The following is a 17,327-nucleotide window of genomic DNA, read 5'->3' as shown; positions in this document are numbered from 1 at the left end:
AGAGAGGAGAAGCTGCTGACCTGGGCCGACTCACTCCGGGAGTGTTTCTGTTGGCTGTACATGTCGTAAGGGGGAGTACAATAGTAGCATGTAGAATTGGGCCAAATAATCATTAGAGCAGCTCCATCCACAGACAGAAACTAGCCTGACCCCTCCAGACTCCTTACAGCAGGTCCATCCACAGACAGTAACTAGCCAGACCCTCCACACTCCTTACAGCAGGTCCATCCACAGACAGTAACTAGCCAGACCCTCCACACTCCTTACAGCAGCTCCATCCACAGACAGTAACTAGCCAGATCCTCCAGACTCCTCACAGCAGCTCCATCCACAGACAGTAACTAGCCTGACCCTCCAGACTCCTTACAGCAGCTCCATCCACAGACAGTAACTAGCCAGACCCTCCAGACTCCTTACAGCAGCTCCATCCACAGACAGTAACTAGCCAGACCCTCCAGACTCCTCACAGCAGCTCCATCCACAGACAGTAACTAGCCAGACCCTCCAGACTCCTTACAGCAGCTCCATCCACAGACAGTAACTAGCCAGACCCTCCAGACTCCTTACAGCAGCTCCATCCACAGACAGTAACTAGCCAGACCCTCCAGACTCCTCACAGCAGCTCCATCCACAGACAGAAACTAGCCAGACCCTCCAGACTCCTCACAGCAGCTCCATCCACAGACAGTAAGTAGTCGGTTGTCTTCTACAGAGATCATTTTCTTGAATCCATGTTTTAGGGGGAACAGTCTGCAAAGTAGGTCACATTTCAATCAAAGCAAGTTGCATTTTCCCGATTCCTCAGCGGTGAGTGTGGGTCTACTTACTAACTGTGTCTGACCTGGACTTCAAACCATACATCTCCTGGTCACCATCCTATTCTCCAACCACTAGCTAACACTGCAGGCTCCGCACTGATATAGAGAAGAAGCTAAAAGGCAACCATACTATAAAACACCTTCAAATCTAATTAAGGGTTTTGTTACGTCACTAAGCCATGTGGAAGGAGTTTTTTTATTATTCTTTTCTTTAACTAGCAAGTCAGATAAGAACAAATTCTTATTTACAATGACGGCCTACCCGGGCCAATGACGGCCTACCCGGGCCAATGACGGCCTACCCGGGCCAATGACGGCCTACCCGGGCCAATGACGGCCTACCCGGGCCAATGACGGCCTACCCGGGCCAATGACGGCCTACCCGGGCCAATGACGGCCTACCCGGGCCAATGACGGCCTACCCGGGCCAATGACAGCCTACCCGGGCCAATGACGGCCTACCCGGGCCAATGACGGCCTACCCGGGCCAATGACGGCCTACCCGGGCCAATGACGGCCTACCCGGGCCAATGACGGCCTACCCGGGCCAATGACGGCCTACCCGGGCCAATGACGGCCTACCCGGGCCAATGACGGCCTACCCGGGCCAATGACGGCCTACCCGGGCCAATGACGGACGACGCAGGGCCAATTGTGCGCTGCCCTATGGGACTCCCAACCACGGTCAGTTGTGATACAGCCTGGAATCTAACCAGCGTCCGTAGTGACGCCTCTAGCACTGAGATGCTGTGCCTTAGAACTCTGCGCCACTCGGGAGCCCTCACAGAGTTGATCTGAGTGTGTGTGTGTGTGTGTGTGGGCGTGTATGTATGCGTGTGTGCGCAAATTAGAGGAAGCTGTGCACGCACACACACTAACAGCAGTACCAGGAGCCTTGAAGTGGGCTCCAGTGTAGCCCCCAGCTTCTCCCACACTAACAGCAGTACCAGGAGCCTTGAACTGGGCTCCAGTGTAGCCCCCAGCTTCTCCCACACTAACAGCAGTACCAGGAGCCTTGAAGTGGGCTCCAGTGTAGCCCCCAGCTGCTCCCACACTAACAGCAGGTCCAGGAGCCTTGAAGTGGGCTCGAGTGTAGCCCCCAGCTGCTCCCACACTAACAGCAGTACCAGGAGCCTTGCAGTGGGCTCCAGTGTAGCCCCCAGCTGCTCCCACACTAACAGCAGTACCAGGAGCCTTGAAGTGGGCTCCAGTGTAGCCCCCAGCTGCTCCCACACTAACAGCAGGTCCAGGAACCTTGAAGTGGGCTCCAGTGTAGCCCCCAGCTGCTCCCACACTAAGGCCCTGTGACAGCTCCTTATTCTTCAAAGGCAGACAATGATGAGGCAACCACAGAAAGAGCAGCGTACGTCACCCTGGACTCTGCCTGCTCCTGACTCGCTCCCAGGGAAGCCAGCTGTCTCCACTCACATCTACAGGTAGCCCAGAACTAGTCTTTTTCCTATGAGAGATTCTTTTTTGAAGTGCTAGAAAACGTGTCTTAATATGTGTCATCCTTAATTCATCTATACTCCCTACCCTCTATACTCCCTACCCTCTATACTCCCTACCCTCTATACTCCCTACCCTCTATACTCCCTACCCTCTATACTCCCTACCATCTATACTCCCTACCCTCTATACTCCCTTACCCTCTATACTCCCTACCCTCTATACTCCCTACCCTCTATACTCCCTACCCTCTATACTCCCTACCCTCTATACTCCCTACCCTCTATACTCCCTACCCTCTATACTCCCTACCCTCTATACTCCCTACCCTCTATACTCCCTACCCTCTATACTCCCTACCCTCTATACTCCCTTACCCTCTATACTCCCTACCCTCTATACTCCCTACCCTCTATACTCCCTACCCTCTATACTCCCTACCCTCTATACTCCCTACCCTCTATACTCCCTACCCTCTATACTCCCTACCCTCTATACTCCCTACCCTCTATACTCCCTACCCTCTATACTCCCTACCCTCTATACTCCCTTACCCTCTATACTCCCTACCCTCTATACTCCCTACCCTCTATACTCCCTACCCTCTATACTCCCTACCCTCTATACTCCCTACCCTCTATACTCCCTACCCTCTATACTCCCTACCCTCTATACTCCCTACCCTCTATACTCCCCTACCCTCTATACTCCCCTACCCTCTATACTCCCTACCCTCTATACTCCCTACCCTCTATACTCCCTACCCTCTATACTCCCTACCCTCTATACTCCCTACCCTCTATACTCCCTACCCTCTATACTCCCTACCCTCTATACTCCCTACCCTCTATACTCCCTACCCTCTATACTCCCTACCCTCTATACTCCCTACCCTCTATACTCCCTACCCTCTATACTCCCTACCCTCTATACTCCCTACCCTCTATACTCCCTACCCTTCACTGAAGTGACATATTGGCTTTCTTGTTAATCTCAAATTGATGCCATGTTCCCACAGCAGTCTTTTATAATGATGTCTGTTTAATTGCAGGATAAAAACTCATCTTGACCGCAGGCCAATTGTCTTGGACAGGTAGAACAAGTATTCTGTTGGTGAAAATGTTGTAAAACAAAATGTAAATGATCAATGTATCATTGTTGTTGCAGCTTAGTTTATAATGACGTTTGATTAATACTAAACCTGTCTAACTAATACTAAACCTGTCTAACTAATACTAAACCTGTCTAACTAATACTAAACATGGTATTAACCGTATTCGGAAAACCACCTCTAAACCAACATCCCAACAACCATGGGTCTAACATATCTTCAACGTGGGGGGGGGGGGGGGGGGTCTTTAACAGACACTCCATCTGGATTGGAGTGGTAGTTATGCAGCCAGGAAGGTCTGTCTACAGGCTAGAGCTGAACAAGTCAATGGGCTGTCCTAACTGGCCCATCCTATCTGGCCCTTATCTCTGCAATCTGCCCACCCTTTCCCTCCCAGAGCGCAGGGCCGGGAGCATGAGCTGACCCATCAATCTGTCAAGACTGTTTGCACTCTGCTTGTACATGTCACGTTGACTATAGTGTGTGTGAGGAAAACCACTACGTTGAGCGTTTGACAAACAGGTCAGTTATCTCCAAGACAATACACTGGTTTCCTGAACTGGCCTGTCATTACTGATGAGCAGTAGTTTTGAGGAAGTGGAACAGCTTGGTTGTTCTGAGGTGGATTCCAATGTAGTTCAAGTTGCCAATGCTAAACATCTTGTCCACATAAGGTTCTGCTGTATCTAGGAAAGAAATGTAAACAATGTTCTGAAATTATGGACAGCGGCTAGGTGCCAGATGGCTAGGGGAGGACAGGAGGAGAAAGATGGAACCATTAGAGGAGGACAGGAGGGGAAAGATGGAACCATTAGAGGAGGACAGGAGGGGAAAGATGGAACCATTAGAGGAGGACAGGAGGGGAAAGATGGAACCATTAGAGGAGGACAGGAGGGGAAAGATGGAACCATTAGAGGAGGACAGGAGGGGAAAGATGGAACCATTAGAGGAGGACAGGAGGGGAAAGATGGAACCATTAGAGGAGGACAGGAGGGGAAAGATGGAACCATTAGAGGAGGACAGGAGGGGAAAGATGGAACCATTAGAGGAGGACATGAGGGGAAAGATGGAACCATTAGAGGAGGACATGAGGGTAAAGATGGAACCATTAGAGGAGGACATGAGGGTAAAGATGGAACCATTAGAGGAGGACATGAGGGGAAAGATGGAACCATTAGAGGAGGACATGAGGGGAAAGATGGAACCATTAGAGGAGGACAGGAGGAGAAAGATGGAACCATTAGAGGAGGACATGAGGGGAAAGATGGCACAATCTACTAGAGGTCGACCGATTATGATTTTTCAACGCCGATACCGATTGTTGGAGGACCCCCAAAAAAAAGCGGATACCGATTAAAATCGGCCGATTTTTTGAAATATATTTGTAATATTGACAATTACAACAATACTGAATGAACACTTATTTTAACTTAATATAATACATCAATAAAATCAATTTAGCCTCAAATAAATAATGAAACCTGTTCAATTTGGTTTAAATAATGCAAAAACAAAGTGTTGGAGAAGAAAGTAAAATGTAAGAAAGCTAACGTTTAAGAACGTTGCTCAGAACATGAGAACATATGAAAGCTGGTGGTTCCTTTTAACATGAGTCTTCAATATTCCCAGGTAAGAGGTTTTAGGTTGTAGTTATTATAGGAATTATAGGACTATTTCTCTCTATACCATTTGTATTTCATTAACCTTTGACTATTGGATGTTCTTATAGGCATTTTAGTATTGCAAGTGTAACAGTATAGCTTCCATCCCTCTCCTCGCTCCTATCTGGGCTCAAACCAGGAACACATCGACGACAGCCACTCTCAAAGCAGCGTTACCCATGCAGAGCAAGGGGAACAACCACCCCAAGGCTCAGAGCGTGTGATGTTTGAAATGCTATTAGCGCACACCCTGCTAACTAGCTAGCCATTTCACATCGGTTACACCAGCCTAATCTCGGCAGTTGATAGGCTTGAAGTCATAAACAGCGCAATGCTTGAAGCATTGCGAAGAGCAGCTGGCAAAACGCACAAAATTGCTGTTTGACTGAATGCTTACGAGCCTGCTGGTGCCTACCACCGCTCAGTCAGACTGCTCTATCAAATCATAGACTTCGTTATAACATAATAACACACGGAAATACGAGCCTTAGGTCATTAATATGGTTGAATCTGGAAACTATCATCTCGAAAACAAGACGTTTATTCTTTCAGTGAAATATGGAACGTTCCAGATTTTATCTAACGGGTGGCATCCATAAGTCTAAATATTCCTGTTACATTGCACAACCTTCAATGTTGTCATAATTACGTACAATTCTGGCAAATTAGGCGGCCCAAACTGTTGCATATACACTGACTCTGCGTGCAATGAACGCAAGAGATATTACACAATTTCACCTGGTTAATATTGCCTGCTAACCTGGATTTATGTGATCTAAATATGCAGGTTTAAAAATATATACTTCTGTGTATTGATTTTAAGAAATGCATTGATGTTTATGGTTAGGTACACATTGGAGCAACGATTCACACTGCATCATTTATATGCAACGCAGGACACGCTAGATAAACTACTAATATCATCAACCATGTGTAGTTAACTAGTGAATATCATTGATTGTTTTTTGTAAGATAAGTTTAATGCTAGCTAGCAACTTACCTTGGCTTACTGCATTCGCGTAACAGGCAGTCTCCTCACGGAGTGCAATATAATCAGGTGGTTAGAGCGTTGGACTAGTTAACTGTAAGGTTGCAAGATTGAATCCCCGAGCTGACAAGGTAAAAATCTGTCATCTGCCCCTGAACGAGGCAGTTAACCCACCGTTCCTAGGCCATCATTGAAAATAAGAATGTGTTCTTAACTGACTTGCCTAGTTAAATAAAGATTAAATAAAAGGTGTCAAAAACATATATTTTTTTATTAAATGTAAAAGAAAAATTCAAATCAGCCATATCGGTGTCCAAAAATTTCCGATTTCCAATTGTTATGAAAACTTGAAATCTGCCCCAATTAATCGGCCATTCCGATTAATCGGTCAACCTCTACAATCTACATCCCACATTCATTGTCATCCTTCAGTGATCCCTACACACTACTCACAGCAGTACGCGACCTAGAAACATGACCGTACCACTCAGTAGTTGCCAGAGACATGCACCTGGCTGATGGCAGCTTGAGTCTCACTATTCATCTCAATCAATCCAAAGCTTGATTAATTTGAGCACTTGAGAGACAGGGCATGTCAGGAGTTAACAGCTAACTGTTGGTGTTGGCAGAGCTCCAAACAGAGTAAAGCCTCTCGTAAGTGATATCTTCCATCAAGCGTTAACATCCTGTCTGTGCCAGTGGCCCCAGGGTGAGCTTCTCAACTGACAGCCATTGGAAAATGAGTGTGTGCTCAGCTTTGGTTTTGCAACAGTAATATAGAAATTCCCAGAAGGAAATATGTTTATTTATTTAACCTTTATTTAACTAGGCAAGTCAGTTAAGAACAAATTCTTATTTACAATGACCTCCTACCCCAGCCAAACCCTAACGACGCTGTGCCAATTGTGCGCCACCCTATGGGACTCCCAATCACGGCCGTTAGTGATACAGCCTGGTATCCTGCTCATCCAACCTTATCCGCTGTCTTTAATAAGCAGTGCGACCACTTCAACAAAGCTCAATGATAAACTATTGAATCGCTTCAACCATTTATGGCCATTAGCAAATGCAGTGCGCTAATGAGCCATTAGCTTAAACAGCCTCCATAACGTTGCAGTTTGTGGTAGGCATTTATTTAGCGCATGAGCTATTTGCTTGAAGGGTGTGTCCCATACTATCTCAAGGCTAGAGCCAAGAGAATACTGTGCCATGATGTTAGTCCATCATAAATCACATCTGTCAGAACAATGCTAGCAGGTATGTTGCTATATTCTCATTATGGATTTCTACGTTCGCAAATGTTGACCTTGAGCCTAGAGTTAACGGAGGTAAACTAGTGGTTTGACAGGTAATACTAATCTATAGTCTCTGTTGTAGGTCCAACTGAATGGCTATGTCACTGGATATATCTACATACTGGCTGCCGGAATAGTGCTTGACAGCTGAACCAAAGGATAGACGTGTGTTAGCTAGCTAGTCAGGGGGCTCTGACATTAGCGTAAAGACCAGTAGCACATTGTTCTCTCAGGAGTGAAATGGTAGCCGACCCAGCCCCCCTCCCCATGTTTGAGTGGGAGTCAAGTCAAGGTAATGTACCATCAAAGGGAGGGAGAGAGGAATGAAAAGACAGGAAGATCTCTATTGCAGACTCCTCGCCTCCTTCTTAAAACTCATTGGATGAGAAAGCCAGAGGTCCCTCCCCTCTGACCTTCTGCTCCAATAGGTTTTGAGAAAGAGGCGAGGAGAGACGAGTATGGAATGGAGACACTCCCAGTGTCGTAATTCAACCTTAACAGCAGTCTTAAAAGCTCTGGTAAGAATATTAGAGGGAAGCAGGATTCTGTTCCACACAACTAGCGCTTAGAAATGCACCTTGGATGAATAGATTCTTGATTTAAACAGAGTTCACACTGCTACTTCCCTATACCTCTTAAAGCCATGGTCCCTTTTTTGAGTGATCCAAGGTTAGACTGTCGGGGTGAGATGTGTTCCATCTCCAAGATTAGACTGTCGGGGTGAGGTGTGTTCCATCTCCAATGTTAGACTGTCGGGGTGAGATGTGTTCCATCTCCAAGGTTAGACTGTCGGGGTGAGGTGTGTTCCATCTCCAAGGTTAGACTGTCGGGTGAGATGTGTTCCATCTCCAAGGTTAGACTGTCGGGGTGAGGTGTGTTCCATCTCCAAGGTTAGACTGTCGGGGTGAGGTGTGTTCCATCTCCAAGGTTAGACTGTCGGGGTGAGATGTGTTCCATCTCCAAGGTTGGGGCCAGTTCCATGGTCAGTGATCATGAGCAAAGGAGACGAGGAAAGGAAGACATCAATATTGGTACTAGTCAGCTATAGAGTGGACTGGACTAGGCCCTAGTTCCCCATAGCCCCCTCTCCTAGTTCCCTTAGTCCCCCTCTCCTAGTTCCCTTAGTCCCCCTCTCCTAGTTCCCTTAGTCCCCCTCTCCTAGTTCCCTTAGTCCCCCTCTCCTAGTTCCCTTAGTCCCCCTCTCCTAGTTCCCTTAGTCCCCCTCTCCTAGTTCCCTTAGTCCCCCTGTCCTGGGCCCTAGCATTACTAATCAGTAAAGAGCAGATACACAATCTCACTGTGCAAACAATTAAATGCTGCACCTCCGCCCTCAAAAACCACTCAATTGTGCCAGCTTGTTAGAGATTAACCCACAGGGCTTACACATTAGCTGTCCAGAGTGGGAGACACACACATTAGCTGTCCAGAGTGGGAGACACACACATTAGCTGTCCAGAGTGGGAGACACACACATTAGCTGTCCAGAGTGGGAGACACACACATTAGCTGTCCAGAGTGGGAGACACACACATTAGTTGTCCAGAGTGGGAGACACACACATTAGCTGTCCAGAGTGGGAGACACACACATTAGCTGTCCAGAGTGGGAGACACACACATTAGCTGTCCAGAGTGGGAGACACACACATTAGCTGTCCAGAGTGGGAGACACACACATTAGCTGTCCAGAGTGGGAGACACACACATTAGCTGTCCAGAGTGGGAGACACACACATTAGCTGTCCAGAGTGGGAGACACACACATTAGCTGTCCAGAGTGGGAGACACACACATTAGCTGTCCAGAGTGGGAGACACACACATTAGCTGTCCAGAGTGGGAGACACACACATTAGCTGTCCAGAGTGGGAGACACACACATTAGCTGTCCAGAGTGGGAGACGCACACATTAGCTGTCCAGAGTGGGAGACGCACACATTAGCTGTCCAGAGTGGGAGACGCACACATTAGCTGTCCAGAGTGGGAGACGCACACATTAGCTGTCCAGAGTGGGAGACGCACACATTAGCTGTCCAGAGTGGAGACGCACACATTAGCTGTCCAGAGTGGAGACGCACACATTAGCTGTCCAGAGTGGAGACACACACATTAGCTGTCCAGAGTGGAGACACACACATTAGCTGTCCAGAGTGGAGACACACACATTAGCTGTCCAGAGTGGAGACACACACATTAGCTGTCCAGAGTGGAGACACACACATTAGCTGTCCAGAGTGGAGACACACACATTAGCTGTCCAGAGTGGAGACACACACATTAGCTGTCCAGAGTGGAGACACACACATTAGCTGTCCAGAGTGGAGACACACACATTAGCTGTCCAGAGTGGAGACACACACATTAGCTGTCCAGAGTGGAGACAGGCACATTCGCTGTCCAGAGTGGAGACAGGCACATTAGCTGTCCAGAGTGGAGACACACACATTAGCTGTCCAGAGTGGAGACAGGCACATTAGCTGTCCAGAGTGGAGACAGGCACATTAGCTGTCCAGAGTGGAGACAGGCACTGCAAATGGTGTTTCTGAGAGGCAGTAAAAAAAATTGAACCCCTTGATGTTGGTCACGTTCTGTCATTTCATACACTTGGCTTTCAGACACCGGTTTAACAGTACGGCTGGATGAATCTACAGGAATAGTTCTCCCTCAAACACTTGACCTGTAATAGGCCTACAGTATAGGTGTTAATGTTCTCATATAGAGCGAGGCAAGTAAGTACTGTACACCAATCAGGGTCAGGGTCAGGGTTGACCAAAACACCTGCTTGTCCAGTTCTTACAATTAGTTCAGAACACTAAAACTGGACACTTTCCAAAGCCACCGAAAACAATATACTCCTCAGTCACACAGTATGAGTGTGGTGCCACTCTGAAGTCCTCCTCAAGGAATGTCATAAGGAATGTGTACACTCCCACGTTCAATGAAACCCAAGCTACTGTAAACAGACTGTGGTCAGACGGCGAACCACCGAGACGGAAAAAAGACGATAGTTGCCAGGCTGTGTGGCTGTAGTTGCCAGGGTATTCTGGTGAAATAAGGTTCAGGTGTTGTTGTTGTGTGACATACAGATGAACGACAGAGGATGTGGGGAGGGGGGTACTTTCTAGGGCCTGTAAATCCCTCTGGAATGTTCAGAAATAGAGGGTGCCCCAAAATAACCTACAGGGCTTGTTATTCAGACAACCTACGCCTCTGACAAAGGTAGCACAACTCAGTAATAAACAACTCATTTTGAGTTAGTCCTTCTTTCCAAGCTCTGTTGCCACCCATCTTAACAGGTTCAGAATATATTTTGATTGAACTATTATGTATTGACAACCTTGGATGTTGCTTTGCGTTCCAGTCTGGTATCCAAAAACAAGGGGGAAACAGTGAAACAAGAAGGTACAACTGTAGCCATTCAGAAGCTGCTGTGGGCAGAGGAACAAGCTCCTCTGTGTACAATATAATCCCTGCACAGCTGGATGAAAACAGCCATAAAGCCTTCTATAGAGTAGTAGAACTCTGGCCACAGGGACAGCCGGGGCCAGACACTGTTGCATAAGAACACACAGCTCATCCCATCTATTAGGTACAAGCCAACAGAGTCTGCACACAGCTCATCCCGTCTATCAGGTACAAACCAGGTTGATCCTAGAGCAACGGTTTCTTCATTACTGGAAACTGTTTTTATTGCACCATCAACCACAGCTGCTGTACTACTACACTACACATAGTTCATAGACTGATAGGAGGCATTGTAGACTGGCTGACACAAACAGCACTGTAGACTGGCTGACACAAACAGCACTGTAGACTGGCTGACACAAACAGCACTGTAGACTGGCTGACACAAACAGCACTGTAGACTGGCTGACACAAACAGCACTGTAGACTGGCTGACACAAACAGCACTGTAGACTGGCTGACATAAACAGCACTGTAGACTGGCTGACACAAACAGCACTGTAGACTGGCTGACACAAACAGCACTGTAGACTGGCTGACACAAACAGCACTGTAGACTGGCTGACACAAACAGCACTGTAGACTGGCTGACACAAACAGCACTGTAGACTGGCTGACACAAACAGCACTGTAGACTGGCTGACACAAACAGAACAAAAGCATTTTGGCTCATTTTGTATCCATGAGAGGAAAATAGCACCAGAAAACTCAGCAACAAAATAACCATCGCTGTTACAAATTCCAGGATTTTTATTGCACGGGTGTCCTTACCTCCAACACTGGCCCCGCCCCCAGAATGATCTGCTCCACCCCGCTGGCGAATCCCTTCTGGCTGAGGGCGGTCAGGTGGTGAATCAGGAAGTTGGTGCTCTGGGTCTTTCCCGAGCCACTCTCTCCAGAGATGACGATGCACTGGTTCCTCCGCCGCTGTAGCATGGCGTGGTAAGCCACATCCGCCACGGCGTAGATGTGCGGCTCCAGGTCTCCCAGAGCGTGGTTGTCGTACATCTTGACGTACTTAGGGTTGTAGATGGGGAGAAACTGGAAGGGGTTAATGACAATGAGGATGCTGCCTACGTAGGTGTAAATCCTCTCCTGGCGGAAGCGCGAGCGTAGGTTGTCCAGCAGCGAGCGCTCGGTGAGCTCCGGCAGGCAGCACAAGTCGGCGTGGTCACCCCTGACCTCCTCCTGTGGCAACAGGCCACGCTCCGTCATGCGCCGGCGCTCCTCGGTCACACGCAGCCACATCTGCAGGCTGCCGCCGTAGTGGATGGAGCCATCCAGATTCTTCTGCCGCAGCAGGAAGCGGTAGTCCTCCCCGCCGCCCGAGCCCGAGCGCTGCTCCAGAGCCCCGCGGGGCCACAGCATCATCCGTTGGACGGGGCAATCGCTGGGGTTCAGGATCCATTCTTCCCCGCCAAATTCCTTGACCTCGGCTAGCACGTAGCAGCGGTCACGGTCCAGACGCAGGCGCTCCAGGCAGCGTTCGATGGCCTCGGCGGCCGTGGTGCTTTTGCGGGCGCTGACGGGGCAGTAAATGGTGCCCTCGGCCAGGGAGCCCGGATAGATGCGCAGGGTGAACTCCGAGTCCTCGTAGCGTCCTCGCCTGCCCAGCGTGCCCACGCCACCGATCCCGCCGCCGTGGCCGCCATCACGAGCACTCATGGTGTCACAGGGGTTCCCATTAGCAGTCACTTGACCTCGCACGTCCTTCACTAGGCCGGATGGGAGACTGCCTCAAGACATCACCGCTGGAGGAGACAGAGAAAGAGAGGGTTGGAGATGACAAGACAACACACAGAGAGGTCAACACCGTAAATCATTCACTGAATCCACCACAAAAAGTGCATTTCATGTTATTATGTAATCTATGAAAAATGTACAAATGAGTTTATAGCTGGCTGGCCAACATAAAGAGACTGGAACATTCAGGGATAACAGCATCTGGACCGACTAGATTACACTGCACAGCAGCAGCAGTCCATCCCCATGCCAAGACTAGCAGCTGCCAGCTTCTTCACTGAACACACAATAACACCATTCAAAACCTTAATATACACCCAAAAGTCATGATGGGGTGACTGGTGTCCACAGAGAGAAGAGAAGAGCATTATGAGAAGGACAGATGTTTTGTCTCTGACTCACTGGGCTGTCCTAAACTCAACAACACTTTGTGACAACTACTTATGTAAAAAGGCTTTATAAAATACATTTGATTGAAGGATGGAACATATAAATGGCCTAAAAAATCTGTATAAATGTAGCATTAGTCTTTGTGTGTGTGTGTGTGTGTGTACAAACCACTAAGCCCTCTATTGTCTGGGCTCCTCTCTCCTGTATACAGCTCATTCCCCTGGAGACTATACTGAAACAGAAACCATCCACAATACCTCACACAGAGTGTACACAACTACAAAGGTAGCATAGACATTCAGGTATTCACTAGTGTTGTGTAATTTGTTTTGCATAAGCCAATGATGAGACCTGGCACAGTGGTCAGAGACCTGGCATTGTGGTGCCAGGATAACAACCTCTCCCTCAACGTGACCAAGACAAAGGAGATGATTGTGGACTACAGGAAAAGGAGGACCGAGTACGCCCCCATTCTCATCAACGGGGCTGTATTGGGGCAGGTTGAGAGCTTCTAGTTCCTTGGTGTCCACATCACCAACAAACTACCATGGTCCAATCGGAATGGGTGATTATTTAGGGCCGATTTCAAGTTTTCATGACAATCGGAAAATCGGTATTTCTTGACACCAATTTGGCTGATTAAAAATTGTATATAAAAGAGCATTGCCTAGTTAAATAAAGATTAAATAAAGGTGTCATATATATATATATATATATATATATATATATATGACACCTTTATTTAACTAGGCAATGCAGTTAAGAACACATTCCTATTGTCAATGATGGCCTAGGAACGGTGGGTTAACTGCCTCGTTCAGGGGCAGAACGACAGATTTTTACCTTGTCAGCTCGGGGATTCAATCTTGCAACGTTACAGTTAACTAGTCCAACGCTCTAACCACCTGATTATATTGCACTCCACGAGGAGCCTGCCGGTTACGCGAATGCAGTAAGCCAAGGTAAGTTGCTAGCTAGCATTAAACTTATCTTACAAAAACAATCAATGATATTCACTAGTTAACTACACATGGTTGATGATATTAGTAGTTTATCTAGCATGTCCTGCGTTGCATATAATCGATGCGGTGCGTATCGTTGCTCCAATGTGTACCTAACCATAAAACATCAATGCCTTTCTTAAAATCAATACACACAAGTATATATTTTTTAAATATTTAGCTAAAAGAAATCAAGGTTAGCAGGCAATATTAACCAGGTGAAATTGTGTCACTTCTCTTGCGTTCATTGCACGCAGAGTCAGTGTATATGCAACAGTTTGGGCCGCCTAATTTGCCAGAATGTTACATAATTATGACACAACGTTGAAGGTTGTGCAATGTAACAGGAATATTTAGACTTATGGGTGCCACCTGTTAGATAAAATACGGAACGGTTCCGTATTTCACTGAAAGAATAAACGTCTTGTTTTCGAGATGATAGTTTCCCGATTTGACCATATTAATGACCTACGGCTTGTATTTCTGTGTGTTATTATGTTATAACTAAGATATGATTTGATAGAGCAGTCTGAGCGGTGGTAGGCACCAGCAGGCTCGTAAGCATTAATTCAAACAGCACTTTCGTGCGTTTTGCCAGCAGCTCTTCCCAAGCACAGCGCGGTTTATGACTTCAAGCCTATCAACTGCCGAGAATAGGCTGGTGTAACTGATGTGAAATGGCTAGCTAGTTAGCGGGGTGCGCGCTAATAGCATTTCAAACGTCACTCGCTCTGAGACTTGGAGTGGTTGTTCGCCTTGCTCTGCATGGGTAACGCTGCTTTGAGGGTGGCTGTTGTCGATGTGTTCCTGGTTCAAGCCCAGGTAGGAGCGAGGAGAGGGATGGAAGCTATACTGTTACACTTCCAATACTAAAATGCCTATAACGACATCCAATAGTAAAAGGTTAATGAAATACAAATGGTATAGAGGGAAATAGTCCTATAATTCCTATAATAACTACAACCTAAAACATCTTACCTGGGAATATTGAAGACTCATGTTAAAAGGAACCACCAGCTTTCATATGTTCTCATGTTCTGAGCAACGTTCTTAAACGTTAGCTTTCTTACATTTTACTTTCTTCTCCAACACTTTGTTTTTGCATTATTTAAACCAAATTGAACATGATGTTTCATTATTTATTTGAGGCTAAATTGATTTTATTTATGTATTATATTAAGTTAAAATAAGTGTTCATTCAGTATTGTTGTAATTGTCATTACTACAAATAAATAAATCATTAGAATCGTCTGATTAATCGGTATCAGCTTTTTTTGGTCCTCCAATAAATCGGTATCGGCATTGAAAAATCATAATCGGTTGACCTCTAGTCCAAACACACCAAGACAGCCGTGAAGAGGGCACGACAACGCCTATTCCCCTCAGGAGACTGAAAAGATTTGGCATGGGTCCTCAGATCCTCAAAAATGTCTACAGCTGCAACATCGAGAGCATCCTGGGAGGGCAACTACTCAGCCTCTGACCGCAAGGCACTACAGAGGGTAGTGCGTACGGCCCAGTACATCACTGGGGCCAAACTTCCTGCCATCCAGGACCTCTATACCAGGCGGTGTCAGAGGAAGGCCTGAAAAAAATTGTCAAAGACTCCAGCCACCTTTTCTCTGCTGCGGCACGACAAGGAGGTACCAGTGTCAAGTCTAGGTCCAAAAGGCTTCTTAACAGCCACAAGACTCCTGAACATCTAATCAAATGGCTACCAAGACTATTTGCATTGCCCCCACCCTCATTTTTACACTGCTGCTACTCTCTGTTTATCATACATGCATATCTCTTTTACCTCTACCTACATATTACCTCGACTAACCATTGCCCCCGCACGTTGACTCTGTATGTAGCCTCGCTACTGTTATTTTTGTTGCTCCTTAATTATTTGTTATTTTTCCATTTTTCTTGTAATTTTTTTAAAAGTTTTACTTTTCTTAAAAATGCATTGTTGGTTAAGGGCTTGTAAGTAAGCATTTCACTGTAAGGTCTACACCTGTGGTATTCGGCGCATGTGACAAACATTTGATTTGATGTAATCCTCCTGTATGTCGAACCATTTGAATGTAAACTTTTTGTTGTTAATCAAAATGCATTTTTGGGCAGAAATTCAGTCTGGAACATGTGAACTTTCATGTGCCTTAATAACAAACTTGTATGCCATCTGTAAATACGAATACATGTTTTTAATTACGAGCCTAGTTGGTTTAGCTGCAGAAAAAGCCAGCAACCTTCCCGCTAGTCATGATTGGCTGAGATCATGAGTGGGCTGGACATGCAATGAGAGGAGTTCGGATTGGTCTGCCATATAGCATGCTTCTGTAACATGAACTGGTCGGTATGTGTAGGAAGTCCTTTGTAACGCCGTTTTTATAGAAGATATCATCTAGTAGACTGTATAAGTGTTGCTCTCCACTTTCTGCAGGGCCGAGTTTTGAAGTGGAATTAGAGTATGAGATTCTGGCGTTTGATTGCAAATATGCAGACGGAGTCTGTCTCCGGATTACATATTCAAACGAAGGGCAACCATGGCATCCGACACAGTGAGGGAGAAGCATCCATCCATGTATGGACGCTTTGAATGTAGCTAGCTACATTCAGATATTACACATTTCTAATTTTGTCAGAAAGTCGTTTTCATTTCAAGTGTACTTTTAGCTAGCTAGCTAACATTTGCTCGCTAGCTAATGTTACGTGTGTGATCTGTGTAGTTATATTATTCATATCTCAGAGCCATTTGCATTGCTAGTTATTGTAACGGCGTTCTTCGTTTGTAGAAAGAGAGTCGGACCGAAATGCAGCGTGGTGGTTACTCATGATCTTTAAATGAAGGAAAAGTGACGATACATGAAATAACTAAATAAATACAAAAACAACAAACGGAACGAGAAACCTAATACAGCCTATCTGGTGACACAACACAGAGACAGGAACAATCACCCACGAAATACAAAGCGAACTCAGGCTACCTAAATACGGTTCCCAATCAGAGGCAACGAGAAGCACCTGACTCCTGATTGAGAACCGCCTCAGGCAGCCAAACCTATACAACACCCCTAATCAGCCACGATCCCAAATACTACAAACCCCAATACGAAAATACAATAACATAAACCCATGTCACACCCTGGCCTGAACAAATAATTAAAGAACACACAAAATACTAAGACCAAGGCGTGACAGAACCCCCCCCCCAAGGTGCGGACTCCCGGACGCACCTCAAAACCATAGGGAGGATCCGGGTGGGCGTCTGTCCATGGTGGCGGCTCCGGCTCGGGACGTGGACCCCACTCCATAAATGTCATAGTTCCTCCCCTTCGCGTCCTGGGATAATCCACCCTCGCCGTCGACCATGGCCTAATAGTCCTCACCCAGAACCCCACAGAACTGAGGAGCAGCTCGTG

At 46.7% G+C, this 17,327-nt stretch overlaps 1 protein-coding gene across 1 annotated transcript in view; it reads right to left on the bottom strand.

The window, feature by feature from the left end:
• The window catches only part of LOC109881492 (unconventional myosin-IXAa-like), a gene marked incomplete at its 3' end in the record, with an annotated part of 63,071 nt that extends 50,538 nt beyond the window's left edge, over window positions 1-12,533 (bottom strand). Inside the window, exon 1 of the mRNA XM_031817934.1 lies at window positions 11,558-12,533. Within this exon, the coding sequence (XP_031673794.1) occupies window positions 11,558-12,451 (894 nt within the window). The remainder of the gene's footprint in view (window positions 1-11,557) is intronic.
• Window positions 12,534-17,327: the final 4,794 nt, after the last annotated feature.

Source organism: Oncorhynchus kisutch, unplaced genomic scaffold (genome assembly GCF_002021735.2).
Source record: "Oncorhynchus kisutch isolate 150728-3 unplaced genomic scaffold, Okis_V2 scaffold1206, whole genome shotgun sequence".
NCBI classification, from domain to species: domain Eukaryota; kingdom Metazoa; phylum Chordata; class Actinopteri; order Salmoniformes; family Salmonidae; genus Oncorhynchus; species Oncorhynchus kisutch.
The sequence above is the reverse complement of the archived record's forward strand: the minus strand, read 5'-3'. Positions and strand labels throughout refer to the sequence as shown.